At 39.0% G+C, this 24,738-nt stretch overlaps 1 protein-coding gene across 10 annotated transcripts in view; it reads left to right on the top strand.

The window, feature by feature from the left end:
* The first annotated feature begins 1,137 nt into the window (after positions 1-1,137).
* The window catches only part of syngap1b (synaptic Ras GTPase activating protein 1b), a 178,237-nt gene continuing 154,636 nt past the window's right edge, over positions 1,138-24,738 (top strand). For all 10 annotated transcript variants that reach the window (XR_535669.2, XR_001777412.1, XR_001777413.1 and 7 more), the window contains exon 1: positions 1,138-1,522. Coding sequence is in view for 7 of the 10 variants with exons in the window: in XM_008430767.2 (XP_008428989.1) it covers positions 1,501-1,522 (22 nt within the window). In the remaining 3 variants the exon portion in view is untranslated. The remainder of the gene's footprint in view (positions 1,523-24,738) is intronic.

The raw sequence follows: 24,738 nt of genomic DNA, 5'->3' as shown, positions 1-24,738 counted from the left end.
AGAAATCAGGAAGTCATACAGTAGCTAATAACAAAGTGTTATTACATTAGCAGCTGTATGACGGTCTAACACTGACTTAATAAAGATGATTAAATATAAAATATGGTGATCATAGCGTACAATTGTCTGACAGAAATAGCTGTCAGTTTGTCCTACGTGTATCGCGATCTGACAACGTATGATGATCCGACAGATATAGCCATCAGATTGTCATACGCGTATGACAATCTGACAACGCATGGCTATCTGACAGAACACGGCCATGGATGACACGTAAAAGATTAAGTCTTTTTGCCCCCCAGCGTTGTACGCATGCGCGAAATTTCCGTAGGTCCAATAACATGGATGGTGTCTACGTCATAAGTCAGTGCCTCACCAGCAATGAACCTCACCGCACGTCACTGGTTGATACGTGCAACCAGATGCAGTGAAAATACAAATATTTGTCATAGGGAAACTTTTAAGATATAATCAAAACATAAGTCAGTTAGTATCGCTGAAAATTGTGATGGTGATATTGATTTATGACAAACCGATATTTATGTGACTCTTAGCATAATGTCTCCATCACTGTCTGAGTTTTAATATCTCAGTGTAAAAACATACATCAGACATAAGAAAGAAGCTTTTTCATAAGTTATTAACTTATTATGTTTTCACTTTCACTTTATGTTAAAGTGCATACATAAAGTTATTATTAACAATAATTTCTATTTATATATATTTGTTTAAATTTCTATGGCATTTCTTTTATTTTAGAATTAATGTATTTATTAACTTTATTAGACCTCAGTAAAGGAACCATAAAAATGACAGTATAACACACTGATGTTGGATTCCTCACTTTTGATCATGAGCTAAGTGAATTATATCATAAGCTCCACGCACTCACGCACACGCACACGCACGGACAGACTTTGTCTTCTCCGGCCTGAAGCGGTGAATTTACTCTCACTCAAACATCATTATCTTCCTCAGCCTTCTTCAAGGGGCGCGCGCAGAATTGGAAAACGCGCGAGTTGAATCTCAGTTATATAGATATTGGGGTGAGTGCGCGCCCACACACAGAAACGCGCGCGTGCACGATCCTCCCCTCTCCTCCCTCCTTCGCTCTCTCTCTCTCTCTCTCTCTCCCTCACACACACTCGCTCGTGCTTCACCCTCACACCTCAGCAGCAGCGTGCAAATAAACACGCGTACACACACGCACTCACGCACACACACACACACCATATTCCCGCATCCTGTATTTTTTATGCACCTCGCACCGGGCGCTTTATAAGCGGTCGTGGATTATGATGCCAGTTTTTATCACAGCGGAATATCGGCCTCTTCTTCTTCGACTGCAGCCGTAAACAGCAGTATTACCGCGTGCTTTTTTTTTTTTTTTTTTTTAGATTTATTTTAATTCCAGATTTATTTTGTAATTTGGTTCCCTAGTACTACTGAGCACCGAGAGACCGCCGCGACGCAAAGCCCCACGTCCGATGCTTTTGGAACATGTCCTATGTTCCCTTCCAAGGTAAGCCAGAGATCTCCCCCCTCCTAATTTTTGACTCCCCACTGCATCTCTCTTCTCTGTCCTCCTCCCCCGTTCCCTCCATCCGCACTCTGTCTCTCTCTGTGCCCCTCTCCTCCCTGACTGTCATATGGAAATGTAAGCAGGCACCATAGCCGACAGGTGCGCGCAGATAGCCCAGAGTGCCTGGTAGATGGATGCCCAAACAGGCGCGCACTGAGATCCGGCGCAGCGTCTGTTCGGTGTGCATGCCGCAATTATAGTATCGTAATAAGGGATGCGTGTGCGCTGCTGTCATAGTGTAGGGCTGCTGTGCTGCGTTGATGAGGAATACATGCAGAAATGTTCCCGATCCTGTTAGAAAAATCCACTCCCAGTGAGTTTGTAGTGACACTTGTTAGATGATCTCCACGTACTTCCTGTATGGTGAACGCTGCGAAAAGAACAACGTGATCTAAAGGATGTTTATGAGAACTGAGCCCTTATTATTTTAGATATTTGCAGGATTTTGACCTGAATGGACTCCATCCTGCCTCAAAAAAAGTTTGGCCCACTGAAATATGTAGATGACCACTTCTCTGGCTGCTGGTCTTTCATTCCCTCACGCTCTAGCATGAGTGGGTGAAAGGCGCTTCAATGCACGGTCAAAGCCAGATTCCCTCAGTATCGCTGCTCTGCAACTGTGACTAATGCTATATGTGAGCAGGCGTGCTGCAGTGAGCCGCCTCACATCCACCCCAGCCTGGTTCGCTCAGTTTGCACCGTGTGTCCCTGTGATCAGAGGGTCAAATAAATGAGGAGAGTCAGATGAGAATGAGGTGCAACGGGCAGCGTAAAGTTTGGGAGCAGCTCTGAAGGACTGAGGGGTGTCCAGGTTTGTGTGAGTACCTGCCGTATCTGTGTGTGGGTTTAGGAGAGCGTGGAGGAGTGCTGCATGTGAGGGTGAAGCTAACCAATGGAGTGTGTGTAGCACTAGACCTGTTATCCTTTGAGGAAAATCAACTGTGCCTCCAAATATCTAATCTCAAACTAAAAAAACCCCAGAAAAAAACACCCTGGAGTGACCCTGGAGTCAACATCTGAGCCACACATGAAAATAGAGAGCAAATGTAACGGCTGCAGCCTGCTCTCCTCCTTTTAACTCTGCTTCTTATTCCCTCAGAGCACAACAGATAAGAGCCAAAATGCCCTCTTTGCAAATGCATCTATAGAAGTTGGTTGCATAATGCTGGTTGGTGAGATGCTCTTCCACTGTGTGTGTGTGTGTGTGTGTGTGTGTGTGTGTGTGTGTGTGCGTGTGCGTGTGTGTGCGTGTGTGTGTGAGCCCACTCGGAGAGTCATTGCCAGGAAATTGTGAGCACAGTGCCGCACCTTCAAAATCTGCCAGTGATGTACTTTTTCTCTTTGATTGCAATAATTTGTCCTTTTTAGGAATAAATCGTGTTTTATCCAGCTGGGAACACCTGCAGAGAGTTTAGCCTACTCTTCCCGTTTTGCTAATTATTTCACAGTAATAACGTTAATGTGTTTATTAGTAATGATGATGTAGGATAATATTCTGACATTTTTTTGTTGTTTTCATTGAAGACGTAGTATCCTGCAAGACTCAACGACTGAAACAGTTTAATTGTAGTTTTGTAAAAAGTTACGGTTTTAGAACATGATGTATTTTATGTCCTGAAGTGATAGTTTCCATTGAGCAGTTATTAGCAATCAATATCTTACCAGCAGTAGGTATCTCTCTTAGTTTCTCTACTTTACTCTGTTAGTTTGAATCCATTTCATACATGAGCAAGGAAAAAAAATATTTTACTAATTTTAATTGTGTCTATTATAATTACTCTTTGCACAAAAAAGTAACAATTAAACTTCCCACATAAAACATGTTCTGCAAATTGGATTATGTTTCGAGATGCACCACTCAAAAGTTGGGACCAGTTCCTTATGTCCAATCTTTTTAAAACTTTCATCCATTTGATTTGGATTTTTATCCAAGAACGTTTTAAGAAGATATTAGAATAATTCTTTTCATTTTTATTATGAGCGATCAATACTCGCTTGTAACAGGAGGAGAGGTCACATCGTGTGCGTATGAGAGAGAGAACAATCAATATTTACTATGGCAGTTACACAAAGACAAAAATGTCCAGATATTTTAAATTTGTTTTAGGGTCATATGCAAATAATTAGCAAAGTTAGCTGAAAGCAGAAGTTTCTGTGAGTATATGATAACTTAACTTAATGTTAACATTTCTAAAAAGATCGCCAACATCTCCAAACTCAGGATGTTTAAAGCTCAAAAGGCTCACCGGACTGAACATTTTCCAGTTCTCTTTTCCACGCAATTTGTCGTTTTGTCTCTGGCCAAAAACCCACAAATTGTGATGTAAAAAGCAGAATAATACAAAACTAAAAAGGTGAGTAAATAGTAATGCGCTGCTATAGCTTATTCCCCTTCCATTGGTTTTCAGAAATGATTTGCAGGCCAAATACAGAAACATTTAGTGTATTAGAACTAAATGTTCACACTTTTCTGTCTTTAAACACATCATTTTGCTGTAAAAAGTTGTGTGGATGCACCCAGTGTAAACCACGGCAAGAAACTGCAGCATCAGAAATGTTAAGAGATTTTTAAAATAAATTTCAGTCAGTGTTACTCTTTCAGAAATTGTTGAAGTTTTTGTGCATTTAATTCCTTATTGCCTGAATTTATTTACCACTATATAACAGTTGTAGTTTAGCTGACTAAAAGCTAAACTAAGTATGCTTTGGTAGAGCATATTTTCTCTTGTGAATGCTAAATTTGGTAGAGATTATACATTTTAATGTAGCACATGCAAAAAAAATCTATGAAAGGATGATTAGTGAAAACAATTTCCAGTCTAAGGAATGTTGAATGCTGCTGATAAACATCTTAATACTGTAAAATTACAACTAGATGCTGATTAAATGGCTGCAAAGTGCTTTGTGTACAAATCATGGTACAGTTGACCCTTCAGTTGACGTGTTTTGTGTGTTTGTTTTTGGGTTTTTTTTGTAAAGCATATCTAAAATAGTGTGAAGAAAATCAAACTTACGAAACTGAAATAACTAGCGGCAATGCTACCTGTCACGTTGGTGTTTGTAATGCAGCCAATTAAGGAGCGCCATTTATTTTTCTTGGTGCTGATTGGCTGTAACCCCAAGAGCAGCAAAAATGAAGACTGCGGATGTTAGCTTCTGCGGTAGTGCTAAGAAGGTTTCCATTAATTCATTTGTTATAGTTTTTATAAAATTCAGGTCACACTTTGAAGCAAACAGGAATTTAGTTTCAGGTTTTGTAAACCTGATTGCTGCATTGGTTTCGGCATTGGCAGCAGCTGTTGTTGGATTTCAGAAAAATGCTTAGACAAGCCTTTACTCTCTGATTCCAGGATAAATGACAGCTATCCAATGCGAGTTGTACCCTGCAGATAACGTGAACAAATGTGAACTACCGCTTTAAGAAAATCTGTCAAATTTGACTTTACAGTTGAAGCCAAAATGAATTAGTCGAATGCCTTGAATGCATTTCCTATGGGTGCTGCAGACAGATACTCCATCTTTCCTATATGTTGGAAGCTCCATGGTTACTCGAGGCGATTATGTAACACTGTGTGATATTTATTGCTGCACAGTGACTCAACATACAGAGGTAAAATATGTGGTAAGAGGGCTGATTCCTTTGGCATTGATTTGTGGAGAGAAACACATCAACACTGGGGCGTGGGGGGATTTTTGGTGGGAATGGGAAACGGTGGAGGGGTCTGAACAGTGTTGCAGATGCATCTAAGCCCACTCTGAAGAGAGTGTTCAGCTAATGTACCAGGCGAGCCATTTGCAGTCATGCCAAGTACCGGCTCACATGAACAGGGAGTTAGTGGGAGGCAGGCAGCAGCAGCAGCAGCGATGGGCCTTCCTATCTTGGCAAAATATTTTTCTTTTTCCTCATTCGTTCCCTTAAACTCACACCTCCCTTCAGTCTTCCTCCTTCTTCTACTTTCTCTCCTCCACTGTGGTCGACCCCCGTCACGATGAACCACCCACACATGCCTCTCTACCTCCACAGCGTCTCCTCTATCTCTCTCCTCCTGGCTGACGGACGTGTCCATGAGTGCAGATGGACAGTGTGGAAGCAGGCAGCCGGCCACACAGCTATCCCTGGCCTTGTCGATTTTACAGTAGTTTGATCCAGCAGCTCCTGTCAAGCATGACCGTAGTTAAAGAGACAGCACACCACCAATGCACTGCAGCACTCTTCTTCTCCCTCTTCTCCATCCCTCTCTTTCTCCCATGTGACATAAGGGACTGTCTTACACCCCTCCACTACTCAGGCTGTGCCAAGAACCATGATCTGTTAGGCTATTACTGTACCGCATGCGCGAAATTCATCTAGGGCCGGTGCACTACATGATCTGTCAAAAGAGAAAACCCATTCATTCTCCAGTAGGCCCTCTGCATGCAGCGCAGATCCATTTTGCATGGACTTTTTCAAGTGTTTCGTTGAATTACTACTCCGGTCGACGAGTGATGAGCGCACAGGAGAACTGATATGTTTTTAATCGCCTGATGTTCCTCTTGGCTGACGGTGATGAATCTGTTGTGATCTTCTTGAATCTGTAGTGTTCGGAATCATCCTAAATTTGCTGGGCCGAATCCAGTTTAGATGGGAAAAGTCAGCACTTCTAAATGTCAAACCCAAATGTGTGACATGTTGAGGGAACATCAATGACGTCATTATTCTGCCTCGCAGCGAGAAGATTAATTAGGGCCCAGCAGACGTACATCTCATTACATTTATAGTAAACTTTATATTGTCTTCAGCGGTGCAGAGAAGATGGGGCGCAATGGTCAGTTTAACAAGTTTTGTGTCAATTATAGGTCTTGCAGAACTTTCATTGTGCTTTGTTTTATTATCTTAAAACAATATAATTTGTTTATCTTCAAAATTCATCCCAATCAGCACCTAGTACAGTATAAGTATTCATACATTTCAACTTTTTAAGGTTTTTTAACTTTCCCATTTGATACCTCAGTCTCAGTCACATTGGATTAAGATCATCTGTCGACAACAGTTTTCAAATCTTGGCACATTTTTAAATTAATTTAGGTTTAGACACATTAGCATGCTCATTATAACCCATTTCCTGGTTCTGGCTGCATGTTTAGGGTCACTGTCCTGTTGGAAGGTGAACCTCTACGTCAATCTCCAGGCCTTTGCTGCGTCTAAAAGGTTTTTATTCCAGTATTTTCCTGTATTTAGTTCCTGCATCCATCCATCAACTCTGTTGAGCTTTCATATCCCTCCCACCACCATGTTTCACCATGGAGATGCTGTTTGTGCACAGACCAAGAAGTCCAAATATGGTCTTAACTGAGCAGAGCTTCCACATATTTGACGTGTTTCCCATCTGACTTGTGGCAAACTGCAAAATGGATTTCTTGTAGCTTTTTTCCCAGCGGTGGCTGAAGTCTTGGAGTTTATGTCTAACAGTTGTTAGGTTTGCAGTTGGCCCCTCCTCTTTCCATGTTTAGATGACGGGTTGAACAAGGACTCTGTGTGATGCTCAGAGCTTGGGATTTTGTTTTAGATCTATAAATTTCTCCATAACTTCCTCCCTGACCTGTCTGCTGGGTTCCTTGGTTTTCATGATCCTGGTTTTTCTCTAACAAATGTTTGAGGCCTTCGGGGAACAGTTAGACTCTATTTACTAATTTGCTTTCCTGTTTAAGGCAATTGGCCACACTGGATTTTATTTATGGGTATTATAGAAATTAAGCCTGTTACAATAAGCAATTTAGCAATTAATTATACGATTAATCAAAATGTACTCAATAATTTCCATTCTGATGAGTGACTAGTATTTTTTGTTTACTGAGACTTCACAATCCATTTTACGTATGGCTTTGGTTGTGTGTGATTTTTTATTTCCTGTTTATTTATTGTTTTTGGTTGTTGTTTTTGATTTTGAATTATTATATGCCTTCCAGTTTCAGTGTTAAGTGTTCAACTGTCAAAATAAAAATGTATTAGTCTTTGAGAGGGTGAACTTTCATTATCACGACATAATCATTATATAAGTTGAAAATGGTCTCAAAATGTCAATATTATCATTTATTACAACAATTTCCGAGACAATATATTATCCAGCAAAATTAGTTTGCCCAATCTAAGCTGAAAATTACATGTATGTCACACTTTCCAACTCTTTATTTAAAAAAAAAGAGTTGGAAACCTCCTTTTCATCCTTAGAGTATTTTATTTGCCTCCAAATCACAGTACATCAAATGCCTGTAAAGTTCTAGAGGCCAGTTTTACTGCTCTACACAGATATGAATCTCCCTTTGGTTTGTGGATAGTGCTCGAAGAACAATATGGTGTATTTTTGGCCAAATAAACGAATAACCTGTTAGTCTAGCTGTAGTACTCTGCTTGCTCCATTGCAACATCAGATGGCTGAGTTTCATCTTCAGCTGATCCTCTTTTTTTCTACATTTCCTGAATGCTGGATAACATTAAATGTCCTTTTTTAAAAAAAAAAAAGAAACCCCTATCCTCTAACATAGAGACATTTTAATATCTCTTTAGTGATTCTGGTGGAGGGCGGCAGGTCTGCATCTGGGCTGCCGGGACCGAGTTGCTTGGCGCTGCACCTTTTTAGACTCAGCTGGACTTTGGTGGGTGGGCAGTTCGATTCTGCTGCAAAGCCAGAGTGGAATGACTCAATGGGTTTATGCAGAAGGAGCAAATGCTTCGGCTTTTGATTGATCCTGTCAGGATCCAGCTGAAAGGTCAGGATGAGCCGCCCAATCAGAGCGCTGCCAGTCAGGAGTAATGATCTCCCTTTGGATGTGGTTGGCTCATATGGTTTGCAGGCATGAGATTATCCAATCTCAAGCATGTTTACTGTTTAAAGCTGCGAGGTTTTATTCTCCCCTTACACCGCAGGCAGTGGTAGAGGTTACACTGAGTGCTATGAGTCATGGTGAGTGGACTCGGTTATTTCTGCATGATGTAAACATTGTTTTTTAATTTATTTCTTCTGTACAGAACATTATGTTTGTTTTTTTTGTTGTGACATTTTGAAACCGGTGAATGTTACCTTCATCTGAGTCAGTCCTATTTGTTTTGTCTCCAAAAACTCATTTTGCTGAAATAAAAAGTCCAACTTTTTAAGTGCCACTTTTGATAACACTGTTGCCTCACAGCAAGAAGTTTCTGAGTTTGAATCCCGGCCTGGGATAAACTTCCTCCTTCCCTCCATTCTCCATTAGGGCCTTGAGACACTTCTGCAATAAATATCATCCAGATTTATGCATATAAGCATTCAAATGCTTCTGATGCTCACATGTAATGGCGACCAGACTTCCTTTTTAATTCCCAGAAAACGATCTAATTTATTTACGTTTGCAGCAGGGTTTTCATTTCGTCCTGTCCAAACGAATACGGGTATTTTGGAAACACGTTTTCTGCTCCAGTTGCCTTCGTCGTCCTCATGCAAACTTTGTTCTTGTTAATAAAAACACATTTCCAAACATTTTTTTGGCACTAGTGGCCTTTATTGAACAGAAAGAGAACAGGAAGAAAGACAGAGAATGTTCCAGAACCTGGAATCAAACCCAGGACGATCCAGGATCTTGTTTTAACAGCTGAGCCACGCAGCGCCCCCAGACTACGAAACACGAACAGCTGATGCAGCAGGGTTCAAAACTGATCAGTCTGAGTCGTCTAAGATCAGCGTGTCTCTAGTTGAATAGTTGAATAACTTGAATAACTTTTTGGAAGAAATGCATTTTCAGGAGGAGTTTTATGACATTGAACTTTTTCTTTTACTTGAGTAACATTTTTAGAAAGTATCACTATTACTAGAATAGCATTTTTTTGCCCACTGTGAGTAACTTAACTGAATGAAAAAAAAAATGCATACACACACACACGCACACACACACACACACACACACACACACACACACACACACACACACACACACACACACACACACACAACTTAAGCTAAAAGTGAAACTTGTTTGTGCAGAAGGTTTGTTTTTCTAATTTTGTTTTCCGCCTGCTGAGCCTGTTGTACCATTTGGCTCTGGTGCAACAGTGCCAAATAGTCCTAACATACAGTATATTTGCATTACAGATGGTTAGTATTAGTTTTTTATGATTTGGAAAAGTACTGCCTGAATCTGTTATCTTCTAGTTGTGTTATTTATTTGTATTATTATTTTTATATTTAAATTTTTGTCTAAATTTTTGTCCTGTGCGCCTGATCTAATGTGCACTCTGCAAACATCCGATGATGTTTGGCTCCAGTCACTGGCTCGCTGTGACTGACCAACGGTTCAAAACAAACATGGTGCACAAAGCATCTGCTTCACCGTCTAATCAGTCAGTTTAATATCTAAATAAACCTGAATTCAACCAGGCAAGCTTATAAATAATGCATGCTGTTCAGAAGTACAAGTCATTTGTAAGCAACAGATACAGGACAGAAGAGAAATAATCCCTTTTGAGTTTCAACTGGGATCGAATCTAGGCTTATATTTGTATATTAGTTCAGACTCATCACATTTGAGATTCTGATCATTCAGATATTTTTTATTCGTGGATGTTTAAATAATGGTTACTGCATTTTTGCAATGTTGGAGGTAGCACTTTTATATGTATTTAAAGGTCAAATCTTAATTCACACCGTATGAAAGTTGAATAATTGACTAAAATAAACTTGCTTTTGTTTTAGAAAATGCTTAATTAAAAGATGTATTGATAGATTTAATTGATGACAGCCTATTTTTGTTTTTCAGCAGAAATAGTACAATTCTTTTATGCATCTAGTTAGCATTGTTCTGTTAGCATGAAGCTAAATAAGGGGAAATGTTGGTTATAAAACAAGCAGCTGTTGTTTTTAGAAACAGTCAACATTATTGCCACCTACTGGTTGGTTTTAATGTAGGGATTAAAAAAAAATAATTGTATCCTGATAAAGATAAAAATAACTATTTCAAACAATCTGTTGAAGTTAAAGAAAGTTTAGGAAGAAAGCCAGTGCTCTGAGTTATACCACAGTTTATTTCTGAAGATAGAATTTCCAAAATGACTTCAAACTTTCAAATGAAGAAGCTGCTTTAGACTACCTGTGTTTTTATTTCACCCTAGTAAGTTGTTTCCAGTCCCATTCAGTTCCTAGAATTACATTATCTAAGCCAGAGTGTGACTTAGTTTGGTCAGGACTGGAGTCAGCCCTGACCCGGCACCTGCATACATCTACATTAGTGCTTCACCCAGCAGGAAAAGAAAGTAGGTTCGAGTCTTTTCCAGGCACAGTTTGCACCTTTGTGTGTGGGTTTTCTCTTTTGTGTCCTCCCACATTGCAAACATGCACATGTCAGGCAGAGTGGAAACTCTAAATGGCCCATAGGTATGAATGTGAGTGGATGTCTGCCTATCTGTATTCAAACTGTGATGGGTTGGCTGGCTGCCCGGTGTCCTGCTATCTGCCCAGTGCATGCTGGAATAGATTGCCAGGACAGGATCCAGTAGGCAGGAGAAATAGATAAATAAATAAATGCTTTTTGTCTGTTGCGTAATTTTTTTTTTTGCACTTGAATATCAAATAATTTGAAATGAAAGACTACAGTTGAAATTCAATGTTAGATATTCATTGATTCTTTGACATTTGAATAAAAAAAATAGAGACTGAGAATTCATTTGCACGTGTTGCGAAACAAAATGGACGTGTTCATTAAAGATGCCAGATATTTCATCGTTCAAGCATTGTAGGACTTAATAAATGAAGAGATTTGTTCATGTGAGAAGCATAAGATGACTCCACTGCATCCACTGAGCACAGTTTGTACTCGGTGGTTGCTTGTAATTCTCTGGTAGTTTAGTTCCTCTCCCACTTTCCTAATGCCTCCATAACAGCAGACGGCACACTTCTTCACCCGTGCACAAAGCTCTGCTGACCGCATAGCGCTTTGGTATCAAAGGAAAGAAAGCATGCGGAAAGGGAAACAGAAATGCTGCTTTCCATTTAACTTTTGACCTGAGAATAACAGCATGTCTGTCTTACCTGCGGTTGAGATTTAATTTAACAAACCAGCTGGATTTCACTAATTGACCAGGGTAGTTTTATTAGCAAGTATGAAATTTGGTTGGGTTCATTTCCAGGTCTGGATTAAGATGGAAAAGGAAAAAAGAACCCCTCCTTCTGTCCTTCATTTACTCTTTGTGTCCTTTTTCATTTTTTCCCTTCCGTTATTCATCTCTCACTTCTTTTAGTATCTTTCCTTTCTTCTTTGTCCTTCCTTCCTTTTGTCCTGTCTTTTCTTCTTTGTCCTTCCTTTCCATTTTTGTGTCCTTCCTCTTTAAACTGTCTTCGTCTCTTCTTTCCTTCCACTGTAATGTTTGACATAAATTTACAGTGGCTTTTTATATTTAAGACGGGGAACTCTTGGAAGTTGAATCTGAAAATGAAAAATGAGTAGGAACCCAGGAGACAGAGGCTGTGCAGTCAATGTGTTTCTGAAATAAAGAGATACAAACTGACAGAAGTGCAGATAATTAATTCATGACTACAAGTATGGACACTTTTTATGTGCAGAACAAAAATATTAGATGTAAGTTCAGAAACATCCCACTTTTCAAGTCACATTTGATTTTTTTGTATTTGGAGTCAGAAGTTCTACCTTCTGGGTTAATATTCAGTTCAGTGCAGTTTATATAATATATTTTGTATGATATTGTCAGTTTAAGAAGACTCCAATTCAGTTCAAAGTATAGTCAGATTCAGATGATCACTTCATAAGAATTGGTAATAAGTTATAGCACATTTTTCAGAATAAGATTGTAATATAACAGAAGTGTGGACCTGTAAATACATTTCAGGTGCACTTTATCTAACGTCGTTGACTTTGCAGCAATCCCACATCTTTAGCAAGCATGTGGCGACAATAGAGTGGAGCAACTCCCTGATAATTCAGAAGGGAAGAAGTCAGTTTGAAAGCACAAACTAAAAAAAAGCAATACTCCATCAGTGACTTTATCCAGGAAAGACTCACTGTTTAAAACCAGAAGAAGAAAACATGGCAGCATTTTAATGGATAGCTTGTGTATGAAACCAAGTTTAAGGATTTTCAGACAGCAAGGTGAGATTAGACGGGCAACTTATTTGCAAACTTAAAAGCTTTACATGAAAAGTTCCACAGTAACAGACGTTTTCTCTTTTGTTTACACTTCTTGTTAAATGCAAAGCGAGTTTTTGTTGGCAAATATGTTAAATTAGGATTTATTTTTGGTATATCCAAGTCAAACATCATGATGGTTCAGGCTTTTGCTGGATAAAGAGATGATGATTATGAAAAGCACAAGCCACAGTTAAAAAAAAAAGAATATTTCATATTTTGTTAGTGTCAGCATTACTGCCACCTACTGGCCTGGGATGGGTATTTCAAAATATTCAAATTTGAGAGCCTATATGAAAGTTAGTGTCATTTTTCTACAAATTGAAAAGAAGTTAATTAGTACAAAGTGTTATGAAATGCAGTAACCAGTTGTCTGACACTGAGACTTCATCAGTAGAGACAGGTTAATGGATGATTTATCTGTGACCCACATGTTAGAAATAGTAAAATATGGATGAGAAAGTTTTTAGATAACATCCAGAGATGACATAAATGTTTTTACAAAGATCTGATCAAACCATTTTACTGAATTATCAGCTACTGAAATCAGTTTACAGCAGTGTAAGTAAAAAGCAGGGCTGCTTGAGAAACCTGTCACACTATTTACATCGTTTTTTTTGTGCTTGTTTTGCTACTTAATCATTTTAAATTGTATGCTTAGGATACACATGCGACCCACAATCACAATATCCATGATGTCAGCTTAATTTTTAAGAAGATCTGTTTGCAATTTGTGAATTTGCAGGTACTGGCGTGAGTTTTGGTTGTCCCTGGGTTGTTTCTTCACACCCTGACCAATCTCCATCACAGAACAATGATAAAAATGCACAACGCAGTAGAAAATAGAGTTGTGGAGTATTTTGCAGTGCTCTTTTAAAACATTTTGCAGTAAAAGCTTGACCTTAAATCATCAAGAAACTGAACAAAATTAGTGTATTTATTCAAAGTGTGTACATGTACACACTGGAATAAATACAGTAATTTTATATACCATATTGAAACTGTCAACTGGAGAAAAAAATGCAAACTTAAGCACCCAATTCTTGTTTTGGAAATGTATCAAAGTTCTCTCACCATCCCACCCTAGAAAAAGAAACGTCAGATGCATCATTAAAAGTACAAAATTATTTTCTTTCAACTTGACGATTTTTATTTGTAAAAATCTACCTAGTATCTCTTATTCGCTTTTGCTGACATTTTCTGGTCCATTTCATATCTAATTTAGGCATGAATCTCTTCTTTACATGATTTGTGAAACCTCAGCATTTCAAAGGGCTTCCTTTCTAATAGAAAAAAAAGGTTTTTCAACAATTTTAAACAAATCTTAATAGGTTGTGCCTCCATTTTAGGTGTAGATTAGAGGCATTTGTCATCTGAAGAATGGTTCTCTGTATTTTTCTGCTTACCTGTGTGAATGTGTGCAGCTTTGTGCTTGTGCCTCTCTTTGTGTGGGCTCATGCCACGGTGTGTAAGTCTTGTGTGGTAGTGTTTTACCTCCACTCAGAGGACTTCAGAAAGGTTAGCTAGCTCACTCAACAGCTGATGGTAAATTTAGCCTCCTTTTCACACAGTCCCACACACGATTCAAGTATTTTTCTATTGTATCTTCTTAATGTTGCCACATTAAAATGATGCAGCTGTAGTTCTTCAAATAATATCTCTCTGCAAAAACAGTATTTCCAGTTTAATTAAATAATATGAAGCCTTAATTTCCATGCATTTTTACTCGAGGAAGTTAGATGCAGATTAATATAATGAAACATCAGGACATTTGAAAATGTCCTGATGTTTCCAGATGAACCGGATGGTGATGAGAATGACCTGAAGAGTGCCAAAAGCACACTTTTAATTCTGTTTTCACGCTTTGTTCTCATGTTTAAATTTGGAAATTACAGGCCTCACTCAGGAGCATCTAATATTTACCAGTGCCATTTAGAAACAAGAGGAAACAAATGAAAGAGCTCAGCAGGAATGGGGCCTTTTTTCCCTGCCGATATAATAGCGTTTTGTTTTCCCGACTGGAATTGCTTACCCACTGTTCCTTTCTTTTAAAATGCTCAGATGTGTTAAGACTTCTGCATTAACGACCAGAAATCTTGTCCTGACAGATCCTGATGTCTGTGTGTCGCTGCACCTCTTCTAAGAGCTCTGAAGTGCTGTATTTGTATGCTGCTTCATGGTGGCCACATTGCTGACATTTCCCCACTGCTGTCAGTTTGGGCACACACTGACATTACATATGGGTGAAGAGTTGCCTTGCAGATACTATAATCCAAGTGCTTTCCCACCACATCATGGCCCCAAAAGCCTGCAGCCAGGCTTTATGTAACACAAGAACATGCAAACAGACTGCTGAGCTCTTTGTGATGTATTAGCTGGACTAAAAAGGATCTGTAGATGCTGCATATGCTGAACTGAGGCTTTGAATTTTGGCTGAGGAACTTCCACTTACAGGAGGTCTGTTTAGAGTATTTACTGCAGCTCTAACATTTTATCCAGTCAGCAGTTTACACCTGAGAAAACTCTGCGTCGGATTTATGTCGGCTTTTATTGAATACTCCTTTGTGTTACAATCAGTGCTAAATGGAAATAATTTATTATTACTCACAACAGCAACAAATTAATAAAAATATACTGACAATGTTCAAGCTGTTTTAAAATAACATGAATGTCTTTTGTCATTATGTCACTATGCAAGTAGAGAGATATTATTAAAGACAAGAAAGATATGTTTTTTTTTAGGTGTTTTCACACTCAACTCTGTTTGATTTGGAACCAAAATTGCATCATTTTGCTTTCACACCCCCTACAGCCCCTGTTCCCCTCCTCGCCTGTGGTGGCGCTGCACTAACAACCACTGAGGAAAACAACACAAAAACCTCTGAGCGCAACTTCCTTCTTCATGAAATCTAAACAAAAATGGAGTGGCAGCAAATTTTATTGGCTTCTCTTTTATCTTTGGAAAAACACCACAAGCTATTTTGCCATTGTTTTGGTTGTACTTACCCAGAATCCCCTTCACTGTAGTTCGCTTCCTGCTTTTGGAGAGTTCTCTGGTCCGCTTGGCGTACACGTATGCATTGAAACCGCATCACAATTCACGTCAACAGAGCCAAGGCCAAGGTTTTTGGATGAACCAGAGTTTGCCTTTTTGGTTCGCTGTGCAGAATGCAACAGTTAAAGATTTAATGCATAAATCTACAAACATTTGAAGTAAAGAAAAGATTTATAAAACAGAACCAGTAGTTTAAACCACATGTGTTCATTGCTGAATAAACCAAGATTTGTTTTTGTTGGCTAATATATTCCAAGTGTTGTAATTTCACTCATAGTATTCTAATGGAATAATGGTTTGTCTGTTTAAATTTGTATAATGGTGGAATTCAGTGTTCTGTAGTTTCATGACCGGACTGTTACTTTTTCACAATGTCTTATTTCATTTTTTATGCATTGTAATTTCCCCCAGATGATTATTAATCAGACCGTTTGTTTTCATTTTAATTGCATATAGGCTTATGTGGTAGACATGACAGCTGCTGCACTCATGTAGCAGAATTCTGTATTAAGAAATCCATGTAGTTATGTGGTGATAGAGTTGATGCAGCATTAAAAGCACAGTGTGTAATTCTACCGTTTCTGATGCCACTGAAATGAAAGGTTGCGGTGCAATATTGTGACAGGGTATAACATTTAGCCAGTCAGCCAGAGATCCAATGCAGTAGATGCTCACACCTGAGTGGGCCCAGATGCTAAAGGTCGCAGAAAGTATTAGAAACACAGGAGAGAGAGAAAGAAGGAAGAGGATGTGTTTTTTGTGATTTTTTAAAAATATTGTGCAGCCTTAGAATTTAATTATCCAGGTCAGGTTTAACCAGAAAAGAACAATGTTGGCATCAGTTAATCATCATCAGTTATTGGTATTTTTTCTGTCACTCTACCACAACTTCTTTTTCTCTGACAAATACTCGAAATGCCAGATAAATTATTTAAGGGTGAAGTAATCTTCTTTAAGGTAACAGTCTGTCAGCTAACTTAACAAAAAGTCTTATTAGTTGAATCTTTCAACACAACTGGGCAACTCAGAAACGCTTCTTTATCAACGTCAAAGTAAAAGTCTCTAACAGAGACACAAGATGTCAAGATTAAAACACAAACCTTCATTTCTGGGGTCTATATGACTTATATTATCTGACTAAATCACTTAACTGACAGCAAATGTTTTTCCAAATCAAACAAAAAAAACAAAACAACTTTGACATTAAATCAAATGGCATTTCTATATCCCCTTAGACCGCTAATATTGAACAAAAAAACATATTTGGCATCAACTCAGAAAGCACTTCTGCTATTAATACACCATAATAATTTTACTTCTCATGCAGGATCTTGAAAAGACATATTTATGGTGTTGAGTTTTACCAGACAACACAACGACCTGTACACAAACAAAATTAAACGATTCTGCATTCGTGATTGACACCTTGCCCTCAGGAGGTATGCCTGGTGAACAGTTAACGGACAAACTGCCATCAGACAGTTAATCTTGCTCTTGTACCTTCAAGGTTTCAGTGCAGTTCTGCATATAAAAACTCAGCTGGGCTAAACAAATCACCTGGCAGGACAGGCTCATCTGTCTGCTCCAGTTTACCATGTCATCTTATTTTTTCTGTTTCTCGTTGATATGACAAATCTTGTATGTTTTAAAACATTAATAGTATTTTTTTAAAGCTACTTCCAAGGTTTTTTTCTTAGTCCTGAGCTGCTAACCTCCCCCTGAAGGATGCATGCCGCCGCTGATGCTTTAGACCAGTGGTTCTTAACCTTTTTGGAGGTACCGAACCCCCCAGTTTCATATGCGCATTCACCAAACCCTTCTCATTCCTACCCCAACCCCACCGACACACAGAAGACTTTGCGGTATTCCGATTTAGTAAAGTAATTATTTGCTGTGTTACCACCCCCACGCCACTAGAGGCAGTAGCAACCCCGAAAAGATGGGACTAAGGAGCAGATTTTGACTATAGAATTTGGTAAAAACGGTGAGCTTTGCTGAAGTAATTAAAGACACAAGCTCAAATCCATGCTGAGAGTGGAASTCCTTCAATCAGSGCTCCTCCGCAGCACTGATTGGCTAAGCAATGTATCGTGATCCTCTGGAGCAAGTGATGGCAAAGCGGGGCGTCATCACGACTTTACACAAGTGCGTCTATCTCCCGGGGCCCTGAGACCGACTCACCGAACCCCTGGGGTTCGATCGAACCCAGGTTAAGAACCACTGCTTTAGACTAAAGGGTGATATAGCCTAAGTGGCATACAAGTCAGGTTTACAGCAAGCCAACATGGTTTACATTGTGTTTTGTTTATTACTTAAACAGTTTGAATTGATTATTATCTGGCAATGCATCAGTTTAGCTCTCAGCCACAATCCTTTCCTGATTCACTGGACTGAAATGAGACGGTGACACTTCTCTGTCTCAGTGTGAGGGAGGGTTAAAGTCAACCCTCCACTCCTCCTTCAGGGTTTTTTAACCACCAGAGTTAAACTGCTGCTTGGGACAGTTCTTCACATGATTTTTTAAAAGAGCTTGTTTTCAGAAATTGAGAGCCAAGTTAAGCTACATCCTTTTATCACTAGAAATAAAATAGTTTCATTCTGGGTTTTGTAGAAAATGTGTGCTTGGAAACAGCATAACTGCACAAATCATATTAGTTTCAGCATTCCTGCGAATAGAAGCCCTAAAGCCAGCGTCTTAATTTATTAATGCTGTTTGTGAATATCTCAAAATCCAGGTCAACTATTCTCTGATCGAATCTGTACCTACAGCGTTGCAAAAACATGATGTAAAACCCACATTTAAAGTCAGACACCTTAACACCTGGTAATATTAGAAGACTAATAGTGTTTAGAAATAGTGTCAAGAATTTTGTTTATGGATTGAGCTGAAATTATGTCTCCAGCTGCAGCTGTACACAGTGTAATTACCTACTTAAAGTCTGACAGTCGACATCAAAACAAACAAATTTTACTTTTAATTCATTAATTCATTGTTTCTGCTGCTTTTTAACCCCAAATCAGGCAAAACCGAAACTTAAACTGTCAAGTTTTTAACATTTTTGCTATTCATGCCCACAAGCAGATTTTTTTCAGGCTTGACTCAAAGTTGGTGTTAAAAAAAAACAACACTTTTTTGTATTGTCAGAGTTTGCTGTAGTGAAAATGCAAAGACCTTGTGCTAGACAAGCATTTGCACCAGTTTAGCATTTGAGGCCTTTCAGAGCTGCCAGGAAAGTAGTTACACATTCAGAGAAGGACTTTGCAATCAAATATGGTTTGTTCAATCAGGCTCCTGCAAGATTTAAAATGTTGCCAAAACAAATTTCTCCACATTGACTGAACCATGTCAGATATCATGTCTATTTTGGTTCAATGCCTTCTTCATTCATGAACACTTGAATCTGATCCTGTGGCTATAGTTTCGCAATCCTTTTCTTTTCTAATGAAGTGTAGCTTTATCTCACAAAAGATTTTAATATTTTAATTATACTGTAATAATTATTTTTCAAACACTTTCGTCTGGTACAAAGCCATTAACTGTAGTATGCAACGTTTGTTTAAAGAAAAATGTTTTCTACATTTTTGTTAAAACTGTCACTATGTCTGTGAATAGATCGATTTCCTCCACTTTCTCCCTGAGCAATTATGGACCTTACCAAGCTCCGCCCAGAAACGCCTCTCGAAAGTCCCACGTGACTTCATGTCTCACATTAACAGCTTAGCTCCAATGTCTAAACATGGCATTTTTTGTTCTCTGCAGAGTATTTCTGAGTCGATTAGTGTAGCATTTCTGCCGGATTTTCACAAAATATCAGCCACGACAATGGACAAGGGAACCAACAAGTTCATGTCATCTTTTTTGGACGACATCAAGATGTTTAGCCACGCGATGCCTCCAACATTGTGCGCGTTGCAGCTAAATGCTACCAGTCGATGAGGAAAACGGCAGATCCTCACACCTTCAGCATAAATATAGCTGTGGACAAGATCACTGATGCCTGTTGTTCTTGCAAGGCTGGGTAAGTCGGGCATTCATGGTTTAGAGGGTTCGAATGTGCCTAGGACTTATACACGGTACTCGGTGCTTGCGTGGCTAACACGATGACAGTTTAGTAAAAAGCCTTTGCAGGTGAAATAAAATCTTTAATGTATGTCAGATACGGTACACATTGCATATTGATCTGTTCAGCTAACGTAAGGCTGTAACAGACAGGCTTCAGGATGTAGAAGTTGTATTARWRYTGMCATTATGCTGTACTTGGCTAAAAGGTTTTCATAATGGATGTGTTTATTATTGACTTTATTTTTTTCATTCACTAAACACAAAGAAAGCAAAGCAATAATACTTACACCAGCAGACACTTTGTTCTTATTGATCCTACGACTGTTGAGCAGCAAATGCGGTCGTGCACAAGCTTTGACCAAGCAAGGCTTTCCGTTTCAGATTTTGGAAATCTGTGAATTTTAGTTCCACAAATACGATCAGGATACCTGACATCGCCTGTACAGATACCCCACTGACAGAGAACCAATTTTTTTCGAGTCCTGATGCAAAAACTTTCTGTCGGTCTGGTAGTCCACAATGTATATTAGCATGAGTTTGTGAGATGGTAACCCACGTGATAGCTGCGCTGTGACGTAAAATGGGCATTAGCCAATGAAAGCCTGCCCCTGTGGTAAGGTCCATTGCCGTCTGAAGAAATACGCTGCTCCTGACCAAAACAACCAATCAGAGCAAAGAGGAGGGGCTTAGCACTGTCAATCAATCTCATGTACTCACTGCTAAATGTATTAATGGCGGAGAATCAACTTACTGTTACAGAAAAACAGTTTGTCGTCATTGGTGGCCATGCTAGCTAGCGTGAGCATTCACAGAAGGCTCTGCTAGTTGTAGCATAGGTGAGAGAAGGGCTAAGGAGGAGGGATGAGCAGCGCCACATGAGATTGTAATTGGCAGCCCTAAGACCCTCCTCCTGGCTCTGATTGGTTGTCTCTAGTTAGTAGAGGGAGAAAGCAGAGGAGCTACATTTTGTCACAGATTACCTGTCTCATACCTACTGCCACAACATGGTGACAGTTTCTACAAATATGTAAGAAAAATATTTTTTTATAAAAGTTACATCATGCACCCTTAAAGGAGGAAACTGAAAAAAACTATTTTAGATAATCAGTGTTGCCCATTGTTGATTTAGCTTCAATTTGAAAGAAAAAATATTATCAGCTGATTCTGTAACTGAAAAGATGATTGATATTTTCATAATATCCATTCCCTCGATGAAGGGAAAAATACTCATAACTTTCCCCTAACGTGAAATCATGGAATTATAATCTTACGATGTGAATTCTGAATGTTTTGAAACCTTCATGTAATCAGGAGACGTTACTATTCCACATCTTTTCCACTAAACTCTCTCTTGTGGGGCTGGAGTCGTGTTTGCTAAGCTTCCATGCCCAGCTGATGATTGTCGTCGTGGGGACAGGCGAGCATCTGCCTTTTCACAAAACCCAGCAAGACTTTTCCAAGCAGGCTTGCAGAGACAAACCTGGCAAACTTTGTCAAAAAAAACACACAAAAAAACAGAAAAACCTTCACATACCCTTCAGGGATGGGAGAGTTATGCACATTTATTAACTTGCCAGGATATTTGGAGTGAAGAAATGAACTGATGGCGTCTGGCAGGAGTGGCTGCTGCTGCTAAGCGCAGAGAGCCTGCTGCTCGTGTTTTGATGGTCGAGAAGGCGGACGTGCTTTCGTTTGGAGGTCCGTGTCCGTTTGAATTTGTTGCAGAGCGGAGCGGCCGCCGAGGCCCGAGGTGAGCCGGTGACATCGCTTCACAGAGTGTGACACCACCGGTAACACTAATGGGACTGAGGGAATGAGTCCAGAATAAAACATGTGTGACCGTCACTTATGTCCTACAAGTGGACCTGAACATATGTATGAGATTGTGTAAGATATCAAACATTATTTTACTGGGTGTAGTGGACTCTTTGCATGGAAATACCCCATTAATGTTACTGGTTATACAGATGAACAATTTGTTAAAGTTGTTCAGTTTTATGCTCCTTTTGCTCTGGAACTGCGTAGTTTTGCATATAATTTCATGGAGCCTCCAAACCCCCTAGATGTTATTAATTTATTTAATAAAAGCATCCTGGGTAGTCATGCTCCACTCTTAGATATTACTTTTTTTTTTTTAAATGACACTTTCTGCTTAAACTGCTTAAATTTGACATCACATCATCATTAAAGTCCTTTTAATGTGATGCCAGACAAAAGTCTGGGAGTTATCAGTTTTTTCTGGCTGAATGAAGAGTAACACTTGGAGTTAATTCAGCGTCACCCCAACAGAATTGTAGCTATCTATTGCTCTTTTTTAAGGACAATTATACAAAGCTACATTTGCTCAGCCAAAATTGCATGGATTTTGAGAGTTGCAGATCTCTGTGCTGAATGTTCCTGTTAAAAAGAAGTTACTTCTTTCTACTGTCCCCACATGCTTTCTCATGTGAATGGATTGCTTCAAATTTCAAGACTGGATTCAATCAGCTGGACTTTCTTAGATAAGCAGATTTTATTGAAATGATTATTAAGTACTGGACTAAGATTGTGCATACGTGTCCATAATTTGCCTTTTCCTGGAATAGATTTATTTGAAACTTGTGATTTTTGTTGTTGTATAATTCAGGATCAGAGTCAGATAAATGGTGGAAGAAGATTGTAGATTTAAAGTACTGAAGTGCTTCAGTCTGGTCAACGTCAGACCATCCAACTCCAGGTTGCATCAGAGAATGAGCTGAGTCTGAGAAAATGTTGCGGATCCATAATGACCAACAGCAAAGGGTGGGAATATTGACTTAAGGTTTGGTGGTATTATTATGTGGAACATCATACATAGCCAGAGACTCACAGAATCAAATATCGCCAGAAAGATAAAGTTTAGTTATTAAAAATCAAGCTTCTTCATCACACCAGTTACATTACGCTCTGAAACTGTGCTGGTAAACTGCAAAATAAATGCTTTAGACCCCATTTTGAATAATATATACATCACTTATTGACACTCTCAGCAGTAGAAAAAGTTCAAATAACAAAAGCCATCAATTAGAGTTTATCAGTGTTGCTACAGAAAGTATTGACCTTCTCTAGTAAACACTATTCAGAGCACATAGACTTTGGGAAGAAGTGTGCATTTGAGTCATATCTTCACACTCCAGTACAGGTTTAAACATACTGGAGCTTTCAGGAGCTGGAAGTCTCCTGACTGGACCTAAATCTAAAAAGTGATTTTATGTCTTAATGTAAGTGAAACAGAATTAGCAGATCTTTTCCTCTTTTAAATGAATCTCTGTTCATTTTTCCACCTTGGTGACTACTAATGTCAGCCATGTGTTTTGATTGTGTCTAACAATGTGCTCAAGTTGTGCAGACCAGGTGAATCACGAGGCTTTATATTAATTTCTTCTCATGCTCGCAGTCTGTCAGAACAAAGTAGAAAGGCAGAAATGAATTCTTGAGCATGGTTCTTCATGCTGTAAACCCTGGATGTCTGTCTCTGCGCGTGTGTCCTTGTTTGTGAGCAGTTCATGCACCGTGTGCGTGTGGAGGAGCGAGCTGTGAAGGTTCAGGGAATGTGTTATTCCTGCTGGCAGATGAATGCGAGAAAACATATTTTTGTCTCATACACCAGTGGTTCTGAAGGCCCCGTGGTTAATGGAGTTTCCGAGCATGTGCAGTGATGAACTTTTATGAGAAGTGACGGTACAGTGATGCTTCAACGTGTAGCTATGAATATCTAAGAAGTGTGGCAGTTCAAGGATGTTGGTACGCTGAGATGCTTCTGCAGCTTCATGTTACAAATGACCATAAATATCATTGGACAGAACAGTGTGGTACACCTCAAAGGTTTTAAAAGTTTGACAAATGTTGCATCCTTTTTGGAAATTTCCAACCTGCAAACCTGGAAAAGGCGGTTTAAGAAGTCTTTAAAACTTTTTTTCTCAACCAATATTTCCACATTTGGGTACAACAGGGTACTAAGGCCAAGCTGAGAAAATAAAAAAATGAAATTACAAGAATACAGTCATAATATTATGAGAATGAAGTCATAATATTGCAACTTTAAATTGTGTGATATTATGACTTTATGCTCATATTATTATGACTTTATTTTGTCTGTAGAAATGTTCCTGTATTAAGTTAGACCAATCCTCAGGATACTTATCCTCCTAAGACACAGTTTCAGTTTTCTAGCAGAGGCCACGGGCTACTTATTTTAAAGAGGATCTAATATGCCAAATTCACATTTTGGACATTTTTGTACTTCCTTTTGGGTCTTTACTGGTTCTACAAACAGCCCAATAATTTAAAAACACACCCAGCTGTTTTAGTTTTGTGTTTTTTTTGCAATAATTCAATGTTTTTTGGTTTCTGGAAAATGAGCAGTTTTAAAAACCACCTGATTAGTCACAATCACTAGGCACTGTGTTGTTACCTAGCAACCCCAGTCAAGTCAAGTCACGTTACCTAGCAACCCAACTTGAGCTTCAGCACATTTGGTCAGCTGACTTTGCTGTCCAATTGCTGCTGAAAAGACAAGTGTTTTGTTTTAGCTTTTGTTTTGTTGTTGACGTACCATCCAGAAACCACTTGCTGCATTCTTATTGGTTATGCAGGAGGCTCAGCTAAAGCTTTTCAAAGATGTACAGCTTGTGCAGCCATTTTCTCATGCGAGTGTAAAAGTTGAGTTTGGGGGCAAATTGGGACTTACAGGGACATGAGGCCCTAAAACAGACCAGACTAAAATCTAACAATGATTTTGTGCAAAAACGTGTTTTAGGTCACCTTTAAATTATCTGTTGCTTTAAAAAGCAAACAATGCCATGCACTCTAACCATGTTCCTTTTGGAAGATAAATAGGCCTGCAAATCCATCACCAAATTAAATAATGGGCAT

Source organism: Poecilia reticulata, linkage group LG16 (assembly GCF_000633615.1).
Source record: "Poecilia reticulata strain Guanapo linkage group LG16, Guppy_female_1.0+MT, whole genome shotgun sequence".
NCBI classification, from domain to species: domain Eukaryota; kingdom Metazoa; phylum Chordata; class Actinopteri; order Cyprinodontiformes; family Poeciliidae; genus Poecilia; species Poecilia reticulata.
Note: the sequence above shows the minus strand (reverse complement) of the source record. Positions and strands in the feature narration are given on the sequence as shown.